Below are 21,997 nucleotides of genomic sequence, written 5' to 3' on the forward strand. Positions count from 1 at the left end.
CCTGTCCCGGTCCCGGTCCCTGTCCCTGTCCCTGTCCCTGTCCCTGTCCCTGTCCCGGTCCCTGTCCCGGTCCCCTCACGGTTTCCATGGCAGCGGGAGGCGGCGCTGACGCGCGCCGGCGCCCCCCGCCGGTCACCTGACAGGGGCCCGCGGGTCACGTGACACGGGCTCCACCGCCGCCATCTTGCCGGAGGTGAGGCTGGCCGGGCTCTCTCCGTGTGTTGCGGGCCGGCGGCGGGACCGCCCGGGGCCCGCGGGCAGCAGCAGCAGCGGGCGGGCAGCAGCAGCAGGCGGCCGGGTGCCGGGCAGGGCTCCAGGCGCGGTGACGGCGGCGGGCCGGCCCCGGGGCGACGCGCCGCGCCGCAGCCCATGTGCGGAGCCGCGGGCGGCAGCGGCTCCCGGCGGAGCCTCCCCGGGCCCGGGGCTGCCTCCGTTCCCTCCTTTCCCCTCCCCGCCTTCTCCCAGCCCTCCTCCCCGCCCGGCGGGCCGGCTCTTCGCTGCTCTGGGCTGCCGGAGCGCGGCGGCTCAGGCCGTGCCGCCCGGCCGGGCTCTCCGTGCCCGCGGGGCCGGGCACCGCCGCGCCGCCCTCGGAGCCAGGTTTGCACTCGGGCTCGGCCCTTCCCGCCCCGCAGGCGCTCGCCCGGCCCGGCATCGCTGCTGGGCTGGGCTGCAGCGGCGCTTTCCTGGGGCTGCATCCTCCCCTCCGCGTCCCTTTGGCATCCCTGGGCACGGCGTTCCCGTTCCCGTGCTGCGTTCCCGTTCCCGTTCCCGTGCTGCGTTCCCGTTCCCGTGCTGCGTTCCCGTTCCCGTTCCCGTGCTGCGTTCCCGTTCCCGTTGCCGTGCGGGCCGTGGGGACAGCGCTCTCTTCACCTCTGGCTCTGGGGCACCTCTGGCTCTGGGGCTGGTCCTGTGCAGGGGCACGAGCTGGACCCGGTGATCCTTGTGGGTCCCTTCCAACTTTGTGATAATTTGTGCACAGTTCTTGCTATCCCTCTAAAAACCAAAGTCTGCAACAGTAGGAATTAAACTCTAAGCAAGGAGTGACATAATACATATACACCATAGTTATGCATCTGGTAACGGGGATCAGCTCCACACATCCCAAATAGAGGTCAAGGTCCTCTCTCTGTTTGCCTTTTTGACATAGCAACAGGATATTTCTTTTATGATCTTCTGTCGAGGATTTTTTATCTTAGCTGTTATGCTGCTTTCAAGTATTTTCAGGTAGAGAAAATATTTGCCTATTTAGCATTACTTAAAAAGTTTTAAAAGTACAGAAGGTAATTTAAGGTAGCACCAATTTTCCTTAACTCATTTTCCAATTGAAAATATTTCAAGTAGACATTACTCCTTTGAGTGTTTCATTAAATCTGCTTTCAGGGTAAAAAGCAGGTTTGTTGACTTTTCACGATGGTTTCAAAACATGTTATAGACAGTTTGAAACAAACACCGAAGTGTTTTTATACAACTGAATTAGGGTGGGTTTCAAATAATAGTTTCCAACTTGACGTATGTAACATGAGGTGCAGACGATACTAAAAATTTAACATTGCTTATATTGATAGCTGTGATGATAACCTGAACTGTAAGCTGGATGGCAGATGAAGGTAATTTATGTAGTAATGCCCAGAATTTTTCTGAAGTGGGAAAGGGGCAGCACAGACCTTGCTCTCGTGTCTGTGCATTTTAATGCTGTACACTAATTCCACAAGTATAAATTAGTGGATTTCATGGGTTTTTAGGACTAGTTCTGTAAAGTCTTATTTGGCTTCTTTAGCTTTCTTGCAAAAAAAAAAAAAATCCACAAGTGTACTTGGCATAATTTTTCAAGGAGACTGATCCCTCATCTCTTTATGTTCTCAGTTTTATACATAGTATATAAAAATTTTGCATAAAATGTGTGTATATGTAGTGGCACTTAATTGGTTATTTCTAGACATTTTTAGAGAACTAAATTTAAATGTAAGACTTTCGTCCAGTTCCTTCACCTCCCAGCCCACAGTTCTGCCCACATCACAGAGTTTGTTTTCATGTGCATTTTTGTATATTGGCTTATAATTGGACCTCCAACACTGTCACATTATTGCCTGTGGTTTATGGTTTGATATTTTTAAAGGAGGGGTAATTGGAAATAGTAACTGCCTGTAGCTTCCCCTCAAAACAGAGAAGAATTGCTCTTTATAACTTTAGTACTGCTTGATTTTCCCTACAATTAAGTAATTGTAGCTGTAATTAATAAGTTTTCTAGAAAATGACATTTATAATGAGAAGTATGATTTGACATTTGAATGGTCTTTAAAATAGTCATACTGAAATGAGTAATGCATATAAATTCCAGAATTACTTTCTTCTAACATTTCAAGGAAAAAAACTGCTTATTTTTGAAAATTATATTGTTTGCTTTAGGACCATTGATGCATCAAAGTACATTAGGAATATGTTTTCATATCCTACTGTGCTTTTAAACATCAGTATGCCAGTTACTGTCAATTGATATTTTAATGTTTAGCATTCAAATGTGTAGTGCTTGTAAAGAAAAAGAGAATAGCTGTAACACTGTTATTCAGCTTACACTTGAAAATACTTTTCTTACCCTTGTACAGCTTGGAGGTAGCCTCTTGGAGGCTCTCTTGGAATTATTCTGTGCAGCTGTATTGAAAAGCATCCACTAAATGTCCCAATATCTTTGTCTATTTCTGTCGCCATTCTGAAAATTTTTATTAGTTTAGTAGAACTGGGCTTCTGTGTTTGGTAAAGAGAGAAATGTAAATAGTACTGGGCTGTGATTTCATTATTGTGCAGGTATAAGTCTTTATTTTTATGACCCCCATTCTCCTAGGTATTATGGAAGAAGGAAGCAGCATTGCAGTATTGATGCCAAATATTGGGGAGCAGGAGGCTGTGCTCATTTCTGAAACAGTCATTGGCCCAGCACTGCAGAGCAGCGAAGACCAGAGGAAATGCAAAACTGACCCCCTGATCCACGTTATCCAGAAGCTGAGCAAAATAGTTGAAAGTGAGAAATCACAAAGGTGCCTTTTAATAGGGAAGAAACGTTCCCATGCCGAGGCTTCTGCGCAGTCCTTGGACACAGCTGAGCTCTGTGAAATCCCAGCTAAGGCCATCGAGCTCTCGGTGATTGCTGCTAAAAAGACTGAAGAGTTGCAAGCAGATTATTTTGTGACTGAATGTCTTCCACCAAGCAAAAAAAAGGTGACGTGCTACCAATGTGGTCTCTGTAATTTTCTATCGCCTTCACTCTTAACTCTACAAGAACATATAAAACAGCATGGGCAGAAAAATGAAGTGATATTAATGTGCTCAGAATGTCATTTTGCCTCCAAAAGCCAAGAAGAACTTGAATCCCACTTCCAAAGTCACCATGAGAATGGTGGTAAAAACAGCATCCAGACAAAAGCACAGCAGTGTGTCAATGTCACAAGTTCATTTCTGCAAGGGCCAGTGGAAGGAAGTGTCAAAACAGGGACTGATCAGACAGGAAATGTGGAATGTAAGGATACAGCTCAGTCTGCTCCTGTGCCTGAAATGGGTAGGAGGAAATGGTACACCTACGAGCAGTATGGCATGTACAGGTGTTTAATTTGCAGGTACACCTGCGGTCAGCAGAGGATGTTGAAAACGCACGCTTGGAAACACGCGGGGGAGGTTGACTGCTCCTACCCCATCTTTGAGGAAGAAAATGAAAACACCAGCTTGTCAGAGACAGTTGTAACTCACACACCTCAGAGTGTGGATACGGTTGTCCTTTCTGTGGAAAACAGTGAACTTGATATCCATAGTGAGCCTTCTCTTCAGCTTCAGATTTGCAATTCTGAGCAGCTGTCATGTAAATCGCCCCCAGGAACAAATGTGAAAGAGGAAGAGATATTAAGTGAGTCCGTGGTGCATTCTCCTACTACAGAGGTTGTAGAGGAGACTGTATCAGATACAGAACCAGACAATTTGATAACTGACAGCCTGCTTTCATCAGCACAGAAAATCATCAGTTGTAGTCCAAATAAAAAGGGTCACATTAATGTCATAGTAGAACGTTTGCCAGGTGCTGAAGAAAGTGTTTTACAAAAGCCATTCTTAATGAACACTGACATTGAAACCGAAAAAAAATTGATCTCAGAGGAGACCTCTGTTACCTGTGAAGAACCTGCTGAAGTTTATCATTCAGATGCAATTCAAGAAGTAATAATAGAATGGAATAACACCGAGAAGAAAGACAACGAATTAAGCGCTAATAAAAATGTAACAGCTGATGAAAATGTGCCCCCTGCACGAAGGAGGACAAATTCAGAGTCCTTGCGACTGCACTCCTTAGCAGCAGAAGCTCTGGTAACAATGCCAATTAGAGCTGCGGAGCTGACACGGTCCAGTCTCAGGGCTCTGACTGGAGAAGATGCTGTGGATGCGGGTGCAGGGCAGGGAGGAGCTGATGGCCCGTGCATGGCTCATTCTAAAGTGGTGTCCTCACTTAAGGATCCTTCAGAGGAGTTCGGCGGCTTAAACCAAAGTGAATGTGCAATAGTTGAGATAAAGAAAGACAGACCGGAGTTATCAGAAGCACCAATTAAAATGGGCATCAGTATGTCACTGCTCACTGTCATTGAAAAACTGAAGGAGAGGACGGACCAGAACGCTTCTGACGACGACATCCTGAAAGAGCTGCAGGACAACGCGCAGTGCCAAAGCGCGGGCGCTGCCGCGGCGGCCGGGAGCAGCCTGGTGGAGTTCATCCCCAGCGCCGAGCGGCCGTACCGCTGCCGCCTGTGCCACTACAGCAGCGGCAACAAGGGCTACATCAAGCAGCACCTGCGGGTGCACCGCCAGCGCCAGCCCTACCAGTGCCCCATCTGCGAGCACATCGCCGGCGACAGCAAGGGCCTGGAGAGCCACATGATCAACCACTGCAAAGCCCGCATGTACCAGTGCAAGCAGTGCGAGGAGTCCTTCCACTACAAGGTAAAGCTCTTCCCCGTCCTCTCTAGAATCCCTAAATTACCTATTGCTGCTTTTTTCATAACTGGTGATCCCTCTTTCTAACTTATTTCAGTCTGACACCCTGGCTTCGTTGTAATTACCATTAGGGATTATTGCCAGCAGCGCGTGCTGAATGTACAGTTCAACTGTAATTATTCTGCTTTACCCACTGAAATAACCTTGCTTCCTTACATAACGTTTTTCCCTGAGAATTATCTTACAGACATAATATCGTGTTGTTTTTCTGCTCACACATAGCAACTGCAAGAAGAAATGGAAACATCAAAGAAACATAGCCGAAATTTTAAAAGAATACTCAAACATGCCTTCCTCTTGTGAGTGTAGCAGCTCGGGGTAACATTGAAGCAGATTTTTTTTTTTTTTTCTGCTGTTTTGTAGCTCTGGATGTTCTGTAGAACTTAGATTTGAAAGATTACATACCAGAGCAGAATAATACATTTCTGTCATTTTCCTAATTGCTATTTTAAGAAATTAGTGAGTGAGTTCCTATGCACTCAGCTCAGTACTCAGGAATAGAGAACAGATTGCATCAGTACCCACCTGTACAGCTCAACCTCTTGGAAGCAGTGGTCATGCAAATTTTCCCACATTTATTGTCCCAGTTTGAAAAAATATACAGGTAGGGTAGCAAAAGGCTCTCTTCTCTTTGTCCTCCCCAAACAAGTAGAAACAGGACTGGTGTATTCTTAAGTCAGTAGGCAATATGAAAATTGAGTTAATTTTCACACAAGTCCCTAATCTAATACTGCTTTTGGAGTACTGTCATTTTGGAGGAAGAACTGTGGCCACTTGTCTGTGGCAATGGGGAAAGAAGGAAATCTATTTTCTAAATAAACACAAATCATAGAATCCTCTCAGTCACTCTCATCAGTCCTTTTATGTTACTAATCCATGATATTTATTTGTTTTGTTTGCAGTAAAATTACCTAAGGGATAATCTGTGTATGCTAACATGCATTTCATATCAGTTGTTGTTAAAACTTGAGTAACAATGTCACAGATGACTGCAGTATTCCAAGTGATCACTGTATGTTTGTAGCATATATTTAAACATTAGGAACTGTTTTTTTCCAGAGCCAGCTGCGAAATCATGAAAGAGAACAACACAGTCTTCCAGATCTGTTCTCTACAGCCACAGCTAACAAACTAATAGTTTCCAATGAAGCAGATGATAGAGAAGGTACTGTTTATGTTTACATTTGAAAGTCACTCATAACATTACTTGTTTGCTGTATTTGTGTAACTGCTTTTAAGATCTCTTATGCTAAAATGTTTTCATGCCTGTTCATAACCTTAAATGTATGTTCTTTCCAGAGGGCAGAATTTACCACAGTCAGTTTTGAGGTGCCGTTTATTGTTAGGTGATATATTTTTAGTCCCAGTAATTAAATCCTTCTTATGACAAACAACTTATGTCCAATATTATTCTGGATTTTTAAGAAGAAAATCTTTTTTTCACTCCTTCCTTTCTTCAGCAGCTATAGTATTTTCCAAATGACCTAAACAAAAGAAAGTCTTTTTTTTTAAGTCACCATGGTAATGTAGTTTACTGTCAGCATATGCATACAATGCCATCCCTTCTGAGTTTAGAAATTTCTGTTTAATTATGGTAATGTCCAAAGTGAGTAATTTATTTTAGCCCTAGTGAGGCAAATGTAAGACATTCTAAATATGCAACCTGTATCTGTAAGAGTTGCCTGGGCAACAGTAGGTCTGCATTTTCATAGAGACATAGAATGGTTTGAGCTGGAAGGGGCTTCAAAGCTCCTCTCTTTCCAAGCCCTGCCATGGGCAGGGACAGCTCCCACTAGACCTGGTTGCTTAGAGCCTCATGTTTGTTTAATTGTGTATCTGCTTCTAATTTAATAGGGTTTGTTTGCAAAACAGAAACAGAAACAAAAGAACAAAACAAAAACAAACCCAGCAAACTCTTGAGGCATTAAGGTAATCAAATAGGGGAAAAAATAACCAAATTCTGATGTTTAGGAGAAAATGCAGCCTTAAAATCCCTTGTGTGTCCTGGAGAGCCACTATGTAACATTGCAGCGTGAATGCATCCTCTTCTCTGGCAAGTTACAGCTACTGAAAATATTTACAGCCTTTTTATTTTGAAGGCAACACTGTAATTATTAGCATTTTGCAATTTTAGAGCATTATGGATAAATACTAGTAATTAGATAAGTCTCTGAACAACTGTGAGCTGAAGTATTCCCATTTTGTGCACAAAGCTCTTTTCTGTCCTATCTGTGCTCTCTTGTTTGTTTAGACAGCAAAATGTACACTCTAATAGTACTTAGGTTGCTGTGGAAATTTCTGGGTTCTGTTCTTTCCTCCACAGCTGCTCAGTGAGTGCAAAAGTTGTTGGAATGGAGGCAATTTCTTGTGAAAAAAGGCACTGACCAGCAGGAGCCAGGGTGGATGGGCAATGGTTTGCCCAAAACAACTTGGTACATGTCAGACCAGAATGAGTTCCCAGCTTTGCCTTCTGCAGCTCACACTGCCTCCTTTTTTGGCTTTCAGTATACAAGTTAAAAGTTAATTACCTTGTCAACCTCAGGTAGAATGACCCTTCCCAGCTCCATTTTGCTCTCATCAATGCAGAAGGCATTTAAATTCAGGAAATTGATCTGTACTGCTCAGTACATCCCCAGGACCTAATCCTGAGAGGAGCCAGGGGAGACAGGGAAATGGCCAGGGAGGGTCTGCTGGGAGTAGGAATGTTCCTTATTACATAGTGGGAGTTTTCTGTAGAAGCAGTAGCCCAGATGCTTTAATGGCAACGTTAGGAAATAAAACTGATACTTTAGCAAGTTACAAATATTTACAAGCACAGCTTGGACTGTTACTTCTGACAGTGCTTTGTGTGCTGAAAACCAGTGTTCCTAAACATGCTGTGAGACGGGAATAACTACCTTGCAATGCCTGAAATGTGTCAGGTTTGGAGAAATACTGTACTTTTTGAGCTCAACTCCAGGTAACGTGACTGGTAATGTGAAAATCAATAGTCCTATCTGCTTTTGAAATTAGCATGTTTAATGAGGTTGTTTTACAACCTGATTTTGTAGTTTGACTTCCATGAAAGGGAAGCCCCTGTTCAAGAAATCTGCCTGCTTTCAATTAATTTAGAAACGTTTTTATAAATATTTTTTCTTATTATTACCATATATAAGTGTTCCAGCCATGCACTTTAATTGTTTAATCCACATGAAATTTAGTAATATGGCTTGAATGAAAACAGTTCTCCTTCTAAACTTTTATTAACTCATACTGTGGAATGCTTAAATTATTTCAGAACCAATTTATAATCAAATTGCAGCACCACTGCAGTACAGCAATCTCTTGTCAAACAGATGTCATCCCTATAAAGCGACACAAAACAAAGAAGTTTATGGCATAGCATCTGTTTATGTGAAAGATGCCTGAGCTGGAACAGTTTCATTTCTTGTCTATGAAATGGTTAGTCCTAAAAGTCTCTTTATTCATCATGGTTGTACAATAAATTAAAAGGAGCATTATGACACTGGATATGATCAGATTGTAAATGTCTAATAATGAAGGAATAGGGTAATAAGCAGCATTACAGGAGCACCTGTTACTGCTGCTGCAACAAAGATCTGACATTTCCATGTTCACTTGTAGGAGACCTGATAATCTCCATCCAGAAAGCAAAACAGGCCCCAAACCCACAAGAAATAAAAGCCTGTGGTGGGGGTGAGGGAAATGAGTGCTATTTTGTAACAGCAAGAGATTATGTGATGTATTATAATTTATGTGCATTTTGTAGAAGGAATAAATATAAAGTAGTGATTGGTATAAATAATTGCTCCTAAGTGTGTGCTGCTGGGTGTGAGCATCTTAGAATTATGCTGTAGCTAATATGTTTGCATAATGCTTTAAAAATCTCATTAGATACTGTTGGTTTTAAACTGCCTGCCCACTGAAATACCAAATTCATAACAGAAAATACATTTGGAAGCAGTTCATTCCAAAGCTGCAGAATTTAAGATGGAAAACCCCTTCAAGCAGAGCACAGCCCCTGCTCTCCCATGGATGGATCTGCAGCCCAGTGAGTGTCCTTGATCCACTTGAGGTCTCCTACATGAATGTGTTTTCATAAAAGAATAATGCAGAAATATAAATTCCAAAGTCTCCAAGTAAATAATTAGGATTGTTCTGATAATTTTTACATTAAAGGAAAAACAAATCTAATAAATCTTACTCTATGAGCATATTGTAGGAAAAATTCTAATATATTTTGCTTTAAGGTTGATTTGGAAAGAGTGCCTGTTGTATATTACTTCCATATTATTTCTTATAAGAATGCTGAAGAGTGAGCACTGTGTCATGTTTTAAAATGAAATATAGGAAATATATTTTCAGTTATCTTGGTACACACAGAAATATTCCGATTTTATTTCACTGTCTTTGCATTCAGACTGCTATTTTATTTTATATTATATACTATATATTCTTCACAATAACCCTCTGGGATTATCAACCTTACCTAATTACTTTGCATCTTGAACCAAAAGTGCTAAATTTTGGAGTGAAAGTTTAATTAGTTGTAATTTTCCCTTACTGTTGAAGCTGTGTGACTGTATTCATCAGAATAATATACCTAGAACCCTTTTTAGCATAATTCAGTGCCTGCCTGTGGGAAAAGAAATGTCTCCTTAAAAGAGTTTTACCATCATGACTCTTAATTGTTTTGATAATGAAAAAGTTGAGCCTAAAAAAAAGTGCATGAGGTACAGCATGATAGGCTGGAATGAGAAAATTACCTGTATAAAAAATGCCATCCCTCTTCCCAAATGTTAATATCTTCACCCAAATCAGTCCCATTATTCAGTGAGGGAACAGGAACAGGGCTGTTAAAGTGTACACACTTATATCTCAAAAATACCCAGCTGTGCACTGGTGGGCACACATTTTCCTCTGTCAGGAGTCATTAGCCTTTGTCTCTGCAACCATTAATTTTTCAAGAGTCTTTTTCATTCTGGAAGGAAAAATTACTTTTGTTTCAATTGCTTTTTAGTAATTTGGATAAATTCCAAATTATTTATTAAGACATCTGGTCAATATTTTTTTTATCATCTCATATCTTTCTAAAAGTGTTAGTATATGTTGGATGAGAAAGAGGATTTAGAGGCTTTGGGAGGTCTTTTGCTTTTCTTTTCTGTGTTTGCCAGTTTGAAACTCATCCATTCTCAATCACAGTCTTTTCCTTTGATTCGATGCATTCTGCAAAGCACTGAAACTGCTGGGTTCAGCAGTCCCACATATTATCACCTTTTGCTGAAACACAGGAGACTTTGCCCAAATTTTAGTAATCCCTGTAAATGGCAGGGCAAATGCAGAACAGTATAGTAAAATAAACCATACTGTTTATGTGGTTTCTACTCCTTTATTACTTCTGTGTCTGCTGTCTTATTTAATACTTTAAAAGTATTAAATCTTTATCGACATTCAAAACTCTTGCTTTAAAATGTAAATTTGTTTTCATAGTTCACTTGCGATGAAATCATAATCTGAGACTTCCTTACAAGGCTGAGTGCAGCTCTCTGCAGTAATGGATTTTGTTTCCATAGGAAGCAAGTCTTCAGCCCAGAAGCTGTTCAGGTGTGATGTCTGTGACTACACGAGCACAACCTACGTGGGAGTGCGGAACCACCGCCGCATTCACAGCTCGGATAAGCCGTACAGGTCAGTGCTGGCTGCCTCACCTGCCAGCGCCTCTGAACTGCTCAGGCACTTGCCAGAGGTGGTGGTAAAAAACTGCAATTACACTATTTAATTCAAATTGCTGAAGGAGACACACTTGCTGGCTGACTCAAACTATGTCATTAAGATTTGGTCATTTTTCCAGAATGCATCTTTTGCTGTGGCAGTCTTCTGCTTGTTTTCAGTTTGAAGCATTCACATGTGGAGAGGAAGATAGTTCTGTTATAATACTGGACTTTGGCCAACAGTAATAATATATTTCTCAAAACACTTGCACACCTAACTTAATTTTGGATTTGCTTTATTGGAAAATGTTCTCCATTGTCACATTACTGCTTTATACATCAGCTGCTACAGAGTGTGACAGTCTGCCCTTGTCACCAAGAGCCTCATATTTTTCACTGGTTTCTAACAGTAGTAACATACTCACTTAGGGTCATATTTAAAAAGTTTTCTACAAGGGTATCATATGGATTTGTATAGGAACTTGGGTATCTAAAATCACGTGTAATACTACTGCTGAGGTCCCCAGCAAAAAAATAAATCCTGCATTTTCCTATTGGTTGCTGCATAAATCCCCCCAAATTCAAGTTGTGCTTATTCAGTGTGGATCTCTGTCCCTCTCTAGTGGCTAGAAAATAGATCTGAGTCAATAGATTTTTTGATCTGATCTGCAATGTAACCTTCAGTCTTTAGTGTAAATTCTAGAAACTCAACACCTTGAAATGCTGAGCCAAGCCAGGGACTTTCTCTTTTGGATAAATAAACCCTGAAGACATGTTGTATTTTGATTTGTGCATTACAATGATATCCCATAATGCTGGCAAAAATTCACGAGGTATTTACTCAGAGAGCAAGTGTGGAATACAAATAGATTGTTTTCTCCTCAGAACCTTCACTATTACCATTATTTATTACTTAGTGAAGTTGGAGCAGCAGATACTGTAGAGTGTCTTGTACGTGGTAGTTTTCAAATTGCTGTTAGCAGCCTGTTTTGATTTAGGAACCCTTGGAAATTTTCCACTGGTGATACAGACTGCTGCATGCTAAATACAAACAGACCCATCTGCCTTGCTTCTCTTATTATTTTTTCATAAACCCCTTAGACAAATCTGAAAACCTGGCAGGATACTTGAGCCACAGTCTGAAAACCATAATGATCCAGTATTTATGGTATTTCTCCTTCTGAAACATGAATTCCTCAACCCTTCCATAGCTTCAAACAGCAACCTACTATATTGCTGCCTGTTTGAGAGCTGTAAAAATACTTTATTATTTGTTTGACAAAACTTGCTAGAAACTAAGCTGTTGAGCCTTAAATTATATGTTTTTGTAGATTTGATATGTTCTGGATTTTAATACTGCACAATTAAATCCTTTCAAAAATATAGTGAGTATTCTTAGGCTAAGTATGCTGCAGTCTCAAACTGTTTCACACTATAGAACAGACTTTATAACTGGACGTTTTACCATTTCAGAAAAAAAGAAACACCTAAAGTTCAAACAAATACATAAGAATTTTAGCTGAGCTTTGTGGTTTCTGTTTTAATATGGTAGATACAAGAAGGTTGTGAGGTAGTATATTGATATTTATGAATAATAAGGAATTTGTGTAATACTTTGGAATCTAAATCCATGGAACTGAATTTAGATCAAGACTTTTATGTGTTGGTTTTGTACAAAGATATTGTGACAGAAGTAAAAAGAAAAAAAATTGAATGGCATGATGTGACACACTTAGGGCACTTAACATGTTGACCGTGTCACTGACTTCATTTTCAGCAGTAAAGCCCTGAAACTTGGTGTTTTGTTACTGGTTTGGCTTTTAGAATGTCATGAGAACATTGCTGGTGCATTAAGTAGAGCATATACTCTCCCCTGCAGCTCTTAGGGTCACATTGTGCCTTTGGAAGGGATGCACCCAGCCACATGCATCCTCACCTCCCTTGCACATCAGGAGAGGGGCACGAGGCAGATTTCAGGAAGAAACATAATCTGTAAGCCTTGTGATGCTTGCTGAAAGGTGGAGGCTTTTTTGGGCTGCAGAGATTCTTACTGCCCAACAGCAGCTCAACGTCATAACTTGGACTTGTGTAAATCTGGTTAGTCCTCCCGCAGCTGTGGCCTTTGGAGGCACCTGTGCATTCTGGTAGCTGTGGGGTTTGGAGCAGTGCCAGCAGTGAATCGCCAGATCAGTCACTTGTTGTTGTCTCTTCAGATGTCGCGTGTGTGACTTCGCCACCACAAATATGAATAGCTTGAAGTGCCACATGAGGCAGCACCCCCAGGAGCATCAGGCAGTGCAGCTCTTGGAACAGTTCAAGTATGTAACGGGGCTCATGTGGCAAAAGCTCTGGCACCGGGGGTCTTGTTACATTCCAGCAGTGTTCAGATCCTGTTCCCTTCCCTCCTAGAGTCATTCTTTGGTCCAGAGTTGTTTGGGGTTGTGTGGGGTTTTTTGATGGATTTACCATGGCATTCCCAGGCCGTGCTTCTGCTGCCTGATAAAACATGTCCATGACTTCCCTCTGGGACACTGTTCAGAATGTGGTGGTTGCACACAAACTGCCTATTGCAAGTAGTTTCTGATCCTTGTTAGTTACCTAAGCATGCCTGGAATTGTTTAGGAGATTGTATGAGCCAAAACCATGCCGTGGCACTTCTAGCATTCAACATTACAGACAGGTAAATTCCAGGATCCAGGAATGTTCTCTGGCTTTCTTTAATATCCCAGTCTAGGCACAGCCTTTGCATGTACGTGTTGGAATGCTGGTTGGCATCACCTAGTTGAGATTTAGTATGAATAGCCATTAAGGGATGAGTGTCCCTTATAGTTTGTCCATAGATTTGGGTGGTTTATAGATATATGAGAAAGTTGGTACAAATATGTGTAATTGTCTACTACTAATTTGTAACAAAAAATAGAAGTTGCGAAGGGAAAAGAAAGAAAATCAGGAGTATTCTGAGTATTTCTTAGTGGAAGATTTTAAGGGCAATATGAAAGGTCTAAATAAAGCACACTCATATCGAGGTTTCTTCTCAAGAAAAGCTGCTTCTACAATTTAAAAGTACTTCCAGTGCATTTTTCCCAAAATGTTCCTAGAAGAATTAAGTTGTATTTGCTCAGCTGTCATACTTCCCACAGTATTGCTCTTGGTATTACCACGGATTACTGGAAACCTCCACACTTTGGTCCCTGATCCCCAAGGAATTAGTCTATCCAAAGCTGCAAGAGAATTGTTTCCTCAGTGTATCAATGTAGAATACACCTGAACAGTGAAGTTTAATAATTCAGCACAAATGAAGCAGTAGGGCAGGTCATGCTATGGAATTGAAAGGCTTCCACTACTAAACTCGGTGGTAAATAATTTTGTTTCTCGGAGATAGCTGAATATCCTGTAAGCATATGATCATTAACTGTAGTGCAGCATACTAAAAGCTGTTGGAGTTTCTGTGTCTGATTTGAACTGTATGCTAAAATAGTCAACAGTATTTGGCTCAAAAGATGCTGTTCTCAGCAAAGTAAATTTTATTAGTAAATCACTAGACTAAATTAATGAGCTTCGAAAAATGAGAGTATTTAAAAGGGACTAACAATGGACACTGGGCTGTGGCTTCATTGTGTTCTGAAATCACTGACCAAGCAATGTTAGTGGCACAGAAAATCATATATATGGTGAGACTAGTGGGCACATTAAATGAAATTAGAATATTTGTTGATCTTTGTGTTTAACAAAAAAATTATTTTGGCTTAATTTTATCTATAAATTTACTATAAGGTCTGCCTTTTTTCTAATGATGTATTTTAATAACAGCCTTATTAGAGATATTAGGATTCCCAATCTGAGAATACACTCACCTATATTTGAAAGCATCTTCTTTGTAAGGCTCCAAATTAGAAGGAAAAGAGAGAAATAGGATGCCAGAGAAGAGTGAGCTAGAAGGACACACCCGTTGTTGCCCAGTAAGACAGAATTACCTTGCTCCATAAGCAAGGTAATGTACTGTGCTTTCACCTCACTTGGGAGGTTTTTGCTGTTCTCTGCAATCTTCTGCTGAGCAGAAATAGTTTCTGTGTATGATTATTTGCAGGGCATTTAAGGACTATGCCCTACTGTCATTAAGAAAAGTCATAAAACCTTACTGAATTGTAGTGTATAATGTGGTTTTATGTAGGCCTTCTTGTGTTTCCAGGTTACATTTCTGAAAAGGTCTTAAAAATGTACAAAACCTGACTTGCACTGTGGTAATTTTAACAGATTCCTCATAGTAACACACTGGGATCACACTGCTTGAGCAGAGCTGCATTCCTGGTTATAATTTATTAGCACAAGGTCACCTTTGATTGATTCTGATCTTTTCCATGGGATTTGGGGAACTGAAGCCTTCCCAAGAAGAAGGCAGCTGAGCAATAGAGCTTTTTTATCCAAAAGACTTAAAAAGACAGATCCTGCCCTGAAGTGATGTCATTCAGTATCACTCATCTCCTTCATGCTGAGGTGACTAATTTATCATCTTAAAAAACATATTAAAAAACTTCCTCTGATGTATATTCATGCATGAAAAGGGTTATACAGGATTTGATCAGTCTTGGGTTATTTCTGTCCATAAATATACACTGCATCTCCCTGAATAGGATTTATTCTTCAAGGTTTTATTCTTTACTGCATAAGATGGTGTTTTACAGGGAAATAGAAAATTTAGTCTTGTGGTACCAGAGCTGATGGAAAACTCTATGGAGAAAATGATCATCTGTCTGAATCCTGATCTGTGAATATATTCAGAATCTGACACTGTCCTCAGCAACCTGCTGATCCTGCTTGAGGGGCTGGATTGGACTGTGTGACCTCAAGAGGTCCCTTCCAACTTCAACAAATCTGTGATTCTTCATAAACTAATACCTGCTATACCAGAAAATACTTATTTAGTTCAATTGACATAATTAGTGCTAATTACATGGTTTCTGCTTGGTTCAGAGCAATGGCAGAGAGCTCAGCACCTCCCTGCCATGTTTCTGCACTCAGCAGAAGTATTGCATTTCTGCAGTGTTTGAACAGTTTTATGAGGCCAAACAGATAAGATTTCAATTCAGTTGTTTAGGAAATTTAAAATAAAATATTAGAAACTTCTCAGACCCTAAAAATAGTCTTACATTTCAGGATGAAACTTTGCAAACTAACATGACCCAGTTATGAAACTGAAAATGGGACCAAGAAGAAGGTTCACATGGATTCCTCTGCTTATTCATCCTTTTGGAAGAACTAAACCATTACTAAACTTAGAAAATTTAACTTCTAAATGTTTCTCTTTTTCCTTCTCATTTTTCCCCCAGATGTTCTCTCTGTGGATATGTATGTAGCCATCCTCCATCCCTGAAGTCCCACATGTGGAAACATGCAAGTGACCAAAATTATAACTATGAACAAGTGAACAAGGCTATTAATGATGCAATTTCACAAAGCAGTAGGTATGTTTTCTGTCAAGTCCTGTTACCTTTCAAAAGATCCAACCCTGACTCAAAATACAGCTCCCATCAAAAAGCAACAGCTGTATATTTTAATATTTGTTTTGGGTTTTATTACTATTTCAGGTTTCAAGGACAGCTCACTGACAAAACCTTACTAGAAGGCACAGATGAAAGTACAGTACCTCTACTAGGAAGTACAGACAACTTGGTGTCTTTTACAGAGTCCATTAACCAGACTACAAATGAAATTTCAGGTTCTGATGAAAATGAAAAACCCACATTGATGAATACCTCATGCAGCTTAGAAAAGAACTCCACTCTACCCCATCTTGGCACAGAATACTGTGTTCTTCTCTTCTGCTGCTGCATTTGTGGTTTTGAGTCTACCAACAAAGAAAATTTGCTGGATCATATGAAAGAACATGAGGGTGAAATCATAAACATCATTCTAAACAAAGACCACAGCACGGCTCAGAATACAAACTAGGTGAAGCAGTAAGTTAAGAGAGGATTTCCTAGAGTGAATATTTTCTTTTTTTGCTAATTTTTGCCTGAGAAACTTGCTAAAGAGAAGAATTGCAAGCAAAACTTGATTTCCCATCCTGAGTTCTTGTTTCAGTAGGAGTCCAGTGTTTGCTCCAGGGACTGCTGAATCATTTAAGAGATAAATATAAGGTGTGGAGAATAGAATGATCCATTTTAACCTGTTACTTCTTTATATGGTGCCAAGAATGTAGGATTGTTGGGTTTTTTTCATTTCCTGTCAGGTACTAGTCAGTAATAATGCATTAGCACAGTACTTTAAAACCCAAAGGTGTGAAAGCTTTGAATCACTTGAAAAGCTTTTTTCTTCCTCCCTCTTTTGTTGTTTTCCAAGTAATTCAGCAAAGAAGGTTTTTACCCTCTCTTTTGGAAGATGATCTGGCAACAGATCAGATAGAACTGTTACAATATGATCTGGTAAACCCCCCTGCCTGCAAGGTGGGGTGAGGGGAGGTGGGCCAGGGCATGTGTGTGTTGTATTCACACACAGGAGTTCCATTTTTCCCAGTCTTTTTAAGGCTTTACAAACTCTCAAGTCATTTTCCAACAAAGTCTGCCATCCTTTCCCTCAATTTACAGCACCAGGAAGTGAACCATTTTGTTAATAACTATTTGTTTGATTGGATCCTAACTACAAAACTATCTTTTCAACTCATAGTGCTTAACAGATTTTTTATAACAATAACCTGTTGTTTCTCTATGGTTTTCTTGACACGTTCAGATGAATTATTTCAAAAAAGAAAAGCTTATAATGTCACTTTTCATTTGTGGTGATTACTTTGCAGTATGGATGAGCAGTGTTTTTAATGAGAACAAGATATTAACAATAATTGCCACAAAGTGATGTAGATGAAAACTATGTAGATTCCAAAAGATGTAGGTGAGCTCAAATTGGGATTTTCAGAAACGCCTACGTGCTTTGGCAATCGTTGAAATGCCACTGGCTGGCCAAATTTCCCACTTGTCTGTCAGAGCTGTAACTGTAGAAATTATGAGCTGAAAGATAATCTTCCTGTAGAAAATCATAGTTTAAAAAAAAAGAAATTGCAAACAATGTCTTAAGCCAAAACTGTATCCAGTCACTTACTGAGTAAATTTTACTAGTGCCTATAGTATGGATTGATAAAGGGAATTAGGGATTACTTTGTTGTATAAAAAAAACAGGAATCTCACCCTTTTAAAACCTTCAGCTTCTAAAATTACAGCGTGGGGGGGTTTTTGTTTGCTGTTTTTACAGTTACAGGAGTTGGCAGTAGAAGATACTCATCTGTATTTCAATGTGGAATACTATTTCACTGGCTGGTTTCCTGGCAACTTTGTTGAGGTTATTGATTAAGTTGGCTACTTAATTTTTTGGAAGATTCATTAAGTGTAGTATCACTTCCAAGAAGCCCTTTGGCAGCCAGATTGAAACTTCCTAGCTCAGGCATTCCTGAATACAGGAACTGTATTCCTGCTTCTAATGAGTGGCAGGTGCACAGCAGCTTGCCTAGTGCTGCCACGGGCATGCAGTGACCTGATTTTTAGTAGCTCAGTACTTACAAAGTTCCTTACTCTCAGGAAGACAGTGGTTTCTGCTTCCTTTATTTACACCCTTCTGGCAGCAGCAGTCAGCTGCAGCTGTAAATGTGAGAGGCTGGCACATGGAGTGTCTGTATTGTGCTAGCACTGCCTGGAAGTGGCAACCAGGAAAAGAAAACAGTGACAGAAGTCACAGCTTCATGAAGCAGCACAAAATGTAGAGGCCAGGGTAAAAGCACTAAGACTTCAAGTGTATTTGATATTTGTTTTCAAGAGATTTCCTCAATTTGACTTCTTCTTTTGGGTTAAACAGGTATTATTTTGTTTATGAATTAGCAGAAAGTACACATTTGACTTGAAGAATTAGGCTATAAGGTCAAAGCATTTCTGTGTTGAATTTTTGAGATACTTTACGTTTCTGAAGTAAATTATACATTATTTTCAGTTAATAGTTATTTTTCATATTCCTACAGATAGAATTTACATTTGGAAAGCACATTATTTATTTACATTATCCCAAATTCCAGAGATAATGGGATATTTTAATGGGATATTCATATTGTCTTACTGACACTGCTATTTTACCTTCAGTATAGAATTAATGTGAAAATACTGCATCATCTGGAATATAGCTCAACTTTCCATTTGTTTGAAAAATCAAAGGACAGCGAGATCCCTAGTAATGCTAAACTACCAGTCAGTATTCACAGAAACAATATTTACCACACTGTTATTTTTGTGTAATTCTGTTAAGTTGCTCAGCTAATGAAAGATAAAAAAGGAAAAACTTGCACTCATAAGCTAAGAAGGAGATGGCAGTGAACCAAAATTTCAGAAGCCAATAACCTTGAATCCAGCTGAAGAGGTGTGGTGTGTGTGGAAGCCACATGTGCACCAGGAATCAGTGGCACAGCATTCCTAAGCAGGACGTGTCTGTTCACAGTTGTTCTTTGCCACCTTGTTGCTCTGTTCTTTTTGACCATGTGTTCCTGTAAAACAGAAAGCTACTTGCCTCTAAAAACCATTATCAGTCCTGACAAATGCCAACAAAGAATTCTTTCCCATATGCACAGAGATTTACTTTTTTTAGCTGTCTCCATGCTGCTTGCAATTAGTTACCCACTCACAATTCCCATGGACTTTGTCAGAAGATCTGCATGTGAAATAATTATATACTTTGTTTTCCTGAAAGCAATTTGTTTCTCAGGTTATCTGCTTTCGAAAGTGTATGGCTAGCCTGGTTGCATGTTTTGTAAGGGGTTTTAAGCACATTTCAAAGTCACTAACACTGCAAATTTCCCATTTCTTTAAGCCTTTAAACTATTTTTGTCTCTTAGGTCACAGCGCTAGCAGGTGATCAGCTATTCACTTGCTGTTTGTTTAAATTAGATTTTATTCTGTGATACAAACTGTACCTTGCAGCTTTTTTTGCAATGCCTGTACTTCCACTAAAGAGCAAATTTCATTCATACTTGGCTGTACTGAAAAATGGGTGCATATTTCATCTTCCCAATTTATGCTTGACCCGCAAAAATAGAGTGGGATTCAGTCGGAGTTATTGTATTTTCCTCTTTCATAAGCACTTATTTAATCATTTAAAGAAATGTACAGTTGGTGCTCAAAGTAACATTTGTTAAGATATATTTAATAGAAATTTACATTTGCATTTGATATTCATGGACATGGGTACATGTATTTTTTTAAGAAAAGGTATTGTAACACTATGGCACTGCTTTTATAGCCAAAGTATAAAAAAATTTAGAAAACTGACATATAAAGACTGCAGTTAATTCTGATACTGTATCTTATTAAATAGGATGAGTTTTGTTTTATAAAGTTATCCAGCACATTAAGCTGCATGCCTTAAGCTCTCTCTAGGATTGTGTTCCTGATAGGCAACTCTTTGGAAGGATGAAGCAAAGTCTGTAGTACTACTTTAACTACCTTCTGGAATACTGTACAATGGTAGAATAATTTATTTTGCTTTACAGGAGTTTGTCACGTATTGACTTTAATATTGTATTTTGGTAATAAACTTTTTTTTGTTAAATGCTTTAGTCACTTTTATTTGGCCTCTATGAAATATGAATATGGAAAATCCAAAGACTAAACCAGTGTTTAGAGAGAGGGAAATCTGTTTGAGCCAAAAATTATTTGAAATACTTTACTGCCATTTCTTACTCTTGTATGAAATTATTAGTATTAGTTATTACTAGTTTAAATACTGCTAATACAAGTTTTATCAAAGTAACTGTGGTGAAGAAATACGAAACTATTAAGTCAAAATATTTGTAAGCCTGGATGCAGGTAGGGTGGCACCATGCTGAAGGAAAGAACTGCAAATTCAAAATTCATAATGAAACTACTAGGAATTTTTTGCCTGATTTAAATAAGAGTGAAAGCCTTAAACAGCTTTTTTTCAGGTGATTGACTTTTGCTTTTCCAACACATAGCTAAAATGTATCTTGAAACCTATTTTTAAATATACAGCATATTTCTTGGCCTTGCTGGAGCTTTTCTTCCCATCTTTCTCAGGAAAAAATAAAGTCAGTTGGTGTTGCTGGGGAGAAAAGAGAGAGTATGGCCAGGATTCCCACTGCTGGTATCAGCATGGTTTACAGTTACATAAACAAGCAATCTTTTGCCATTTTCTTGTTGTTATTATTAGGGCCCTGGGCCAAATATGTTGAAATAAAGGCTGGAACTACAAATGGGTTTAGATGCAACACTACAGAATGCTGTGTCATGCAGCTTTTTCACATCCTCTCTAATGCAAAACCTGGGAAAAAAGCTCTTTGTAGTAGGATGTGCCATCCAGGTATTACCCTGTTCACTGGGCTAAAACACCTTCCTCACTGCAGCTGGACAAAGCACAAGAGCCTCCTCAGAAGTTTCTTGCCCCCATAAGTGACCTGGCCATGTGTGACCACAGGCAGGACTGGACACGGGGCTGGGACAGCACCGAGGGTCCCGTGATGGTTGGAGCAGCCCTGGGAATTGGGAAAAAAGGAGCCAGAGCCCTGGCACACAGCACTGGGATTCCATCGCTCTGTCCTACAACTCTGGCAAGTGCTGAGGGTTGGAATTGCTGCAGAAAGCTGATGCAGCACAGGGAGCCTTTGTTCTGCATCCCTTGAGGCCTGTTTGGAGAAGAGCTGTCTCACCAGGAAGGGACACACCAGTAGAACTGATGTAAGGTTAGCTAGCTAATAAATTCACAATTGGTCAAGACAAGATTTGCCCAAAAGCAAAAACTTCAGGACCCTGACAAGCTTTAAAAGTTGAGAAAAGCGAGAACCCAGAAATTTGCCATATTTGCCACCTACCACACGGCTGCTGAACAGCAGGTTTAGACTTAAAATTTACTGGGGCAGAACTTGAGTCCTCTGCTTTTCTAGTTCATGGTAGCTCTTTCTACAGTGCAATCCAAGAGAAAACACAAATAAACTGAATTTAAAGTTTCTTCCAACCATTTCCTGTTTGTAGATGTTTGGCACTTGCTGGGATTGTGGCTAACTTGGTGCCAACATGAACACTCTGCTACTTCCATCTAGTTGGAACAGAATGAGCAAACAGAATATTGTTAAATATCCTTTCGCTATTTTGGCAAGTAAGAAGCCAGCATTGCAACAGTATTATAACAATACAGTTATGATATAATCATCAGTATTATTGATTGCAAGCTACAGTTTGGTGACTTTTAATTTACATTTTATAATACAACTTTTAGATATT

The 21,997-nt window shown here is 40.0% G+C and overlaps 1 protein-coding gene across 3 annotated transcripts; it reads left to right on the plus strand.

Annotated features, from left to right (window-relative positions):
• Positions 1-100: 100 nt before the first annotated feature.
• On the plus strand, positions 101-20,312 carry ZNF507 (zinc finger protein 507). 3 transcript variants are annotated; one of them, XM_030282176.4, is made up of 7 exons: positions 101-193; positions 2,840-4,971; positions 6,085-6,190; positions 10,599-10,713; positions 12,950-13,054; positions 16,064-16,198; positions 16,322-20,312. In XM_030282176.4, the coding sequence occupies exons 2-7, from the start codon at positions 2,845-2,847 to the stop codon at positions 16,683-16,685; spliced, it is 2,952 nt and encodes a 983-aa protein (XP_030138036.4). In that variant the 5' UTR covers positions 101-193; positions 2,840-2,844; the 3' UTR covers positions 16,686-20,312. The 3 variants fall into 3 exon arrangements, with proteins under 3 accessions (XP_030138036.4, XP_030138037.4, XP_030138033.4); XM_030282173.4 differs by lacking the exon at positions 101-193 and adding an exon at positions 211-597; XM_030282177.4 differs by lacking the exon at positions 12,950-13,054.
• The last annotated feature ends 1,685 nt before the right edge of the window (positions 20,313-21,997 follow it).

Source organism: Taeniopygia guttata, chromosome 11, assembly GCF_048771995.1.
Source record: "Taeniopygia guttata chromosome 11, bTaeGut7.mat, whole genome shotgun sequence".
Taxonomy (NCBI): Eukaryota; Metazoa; Chordata; class Aves; order Passeriformes; family Estrildidae; genus Taeniopygia; species Taeniopygia guttata.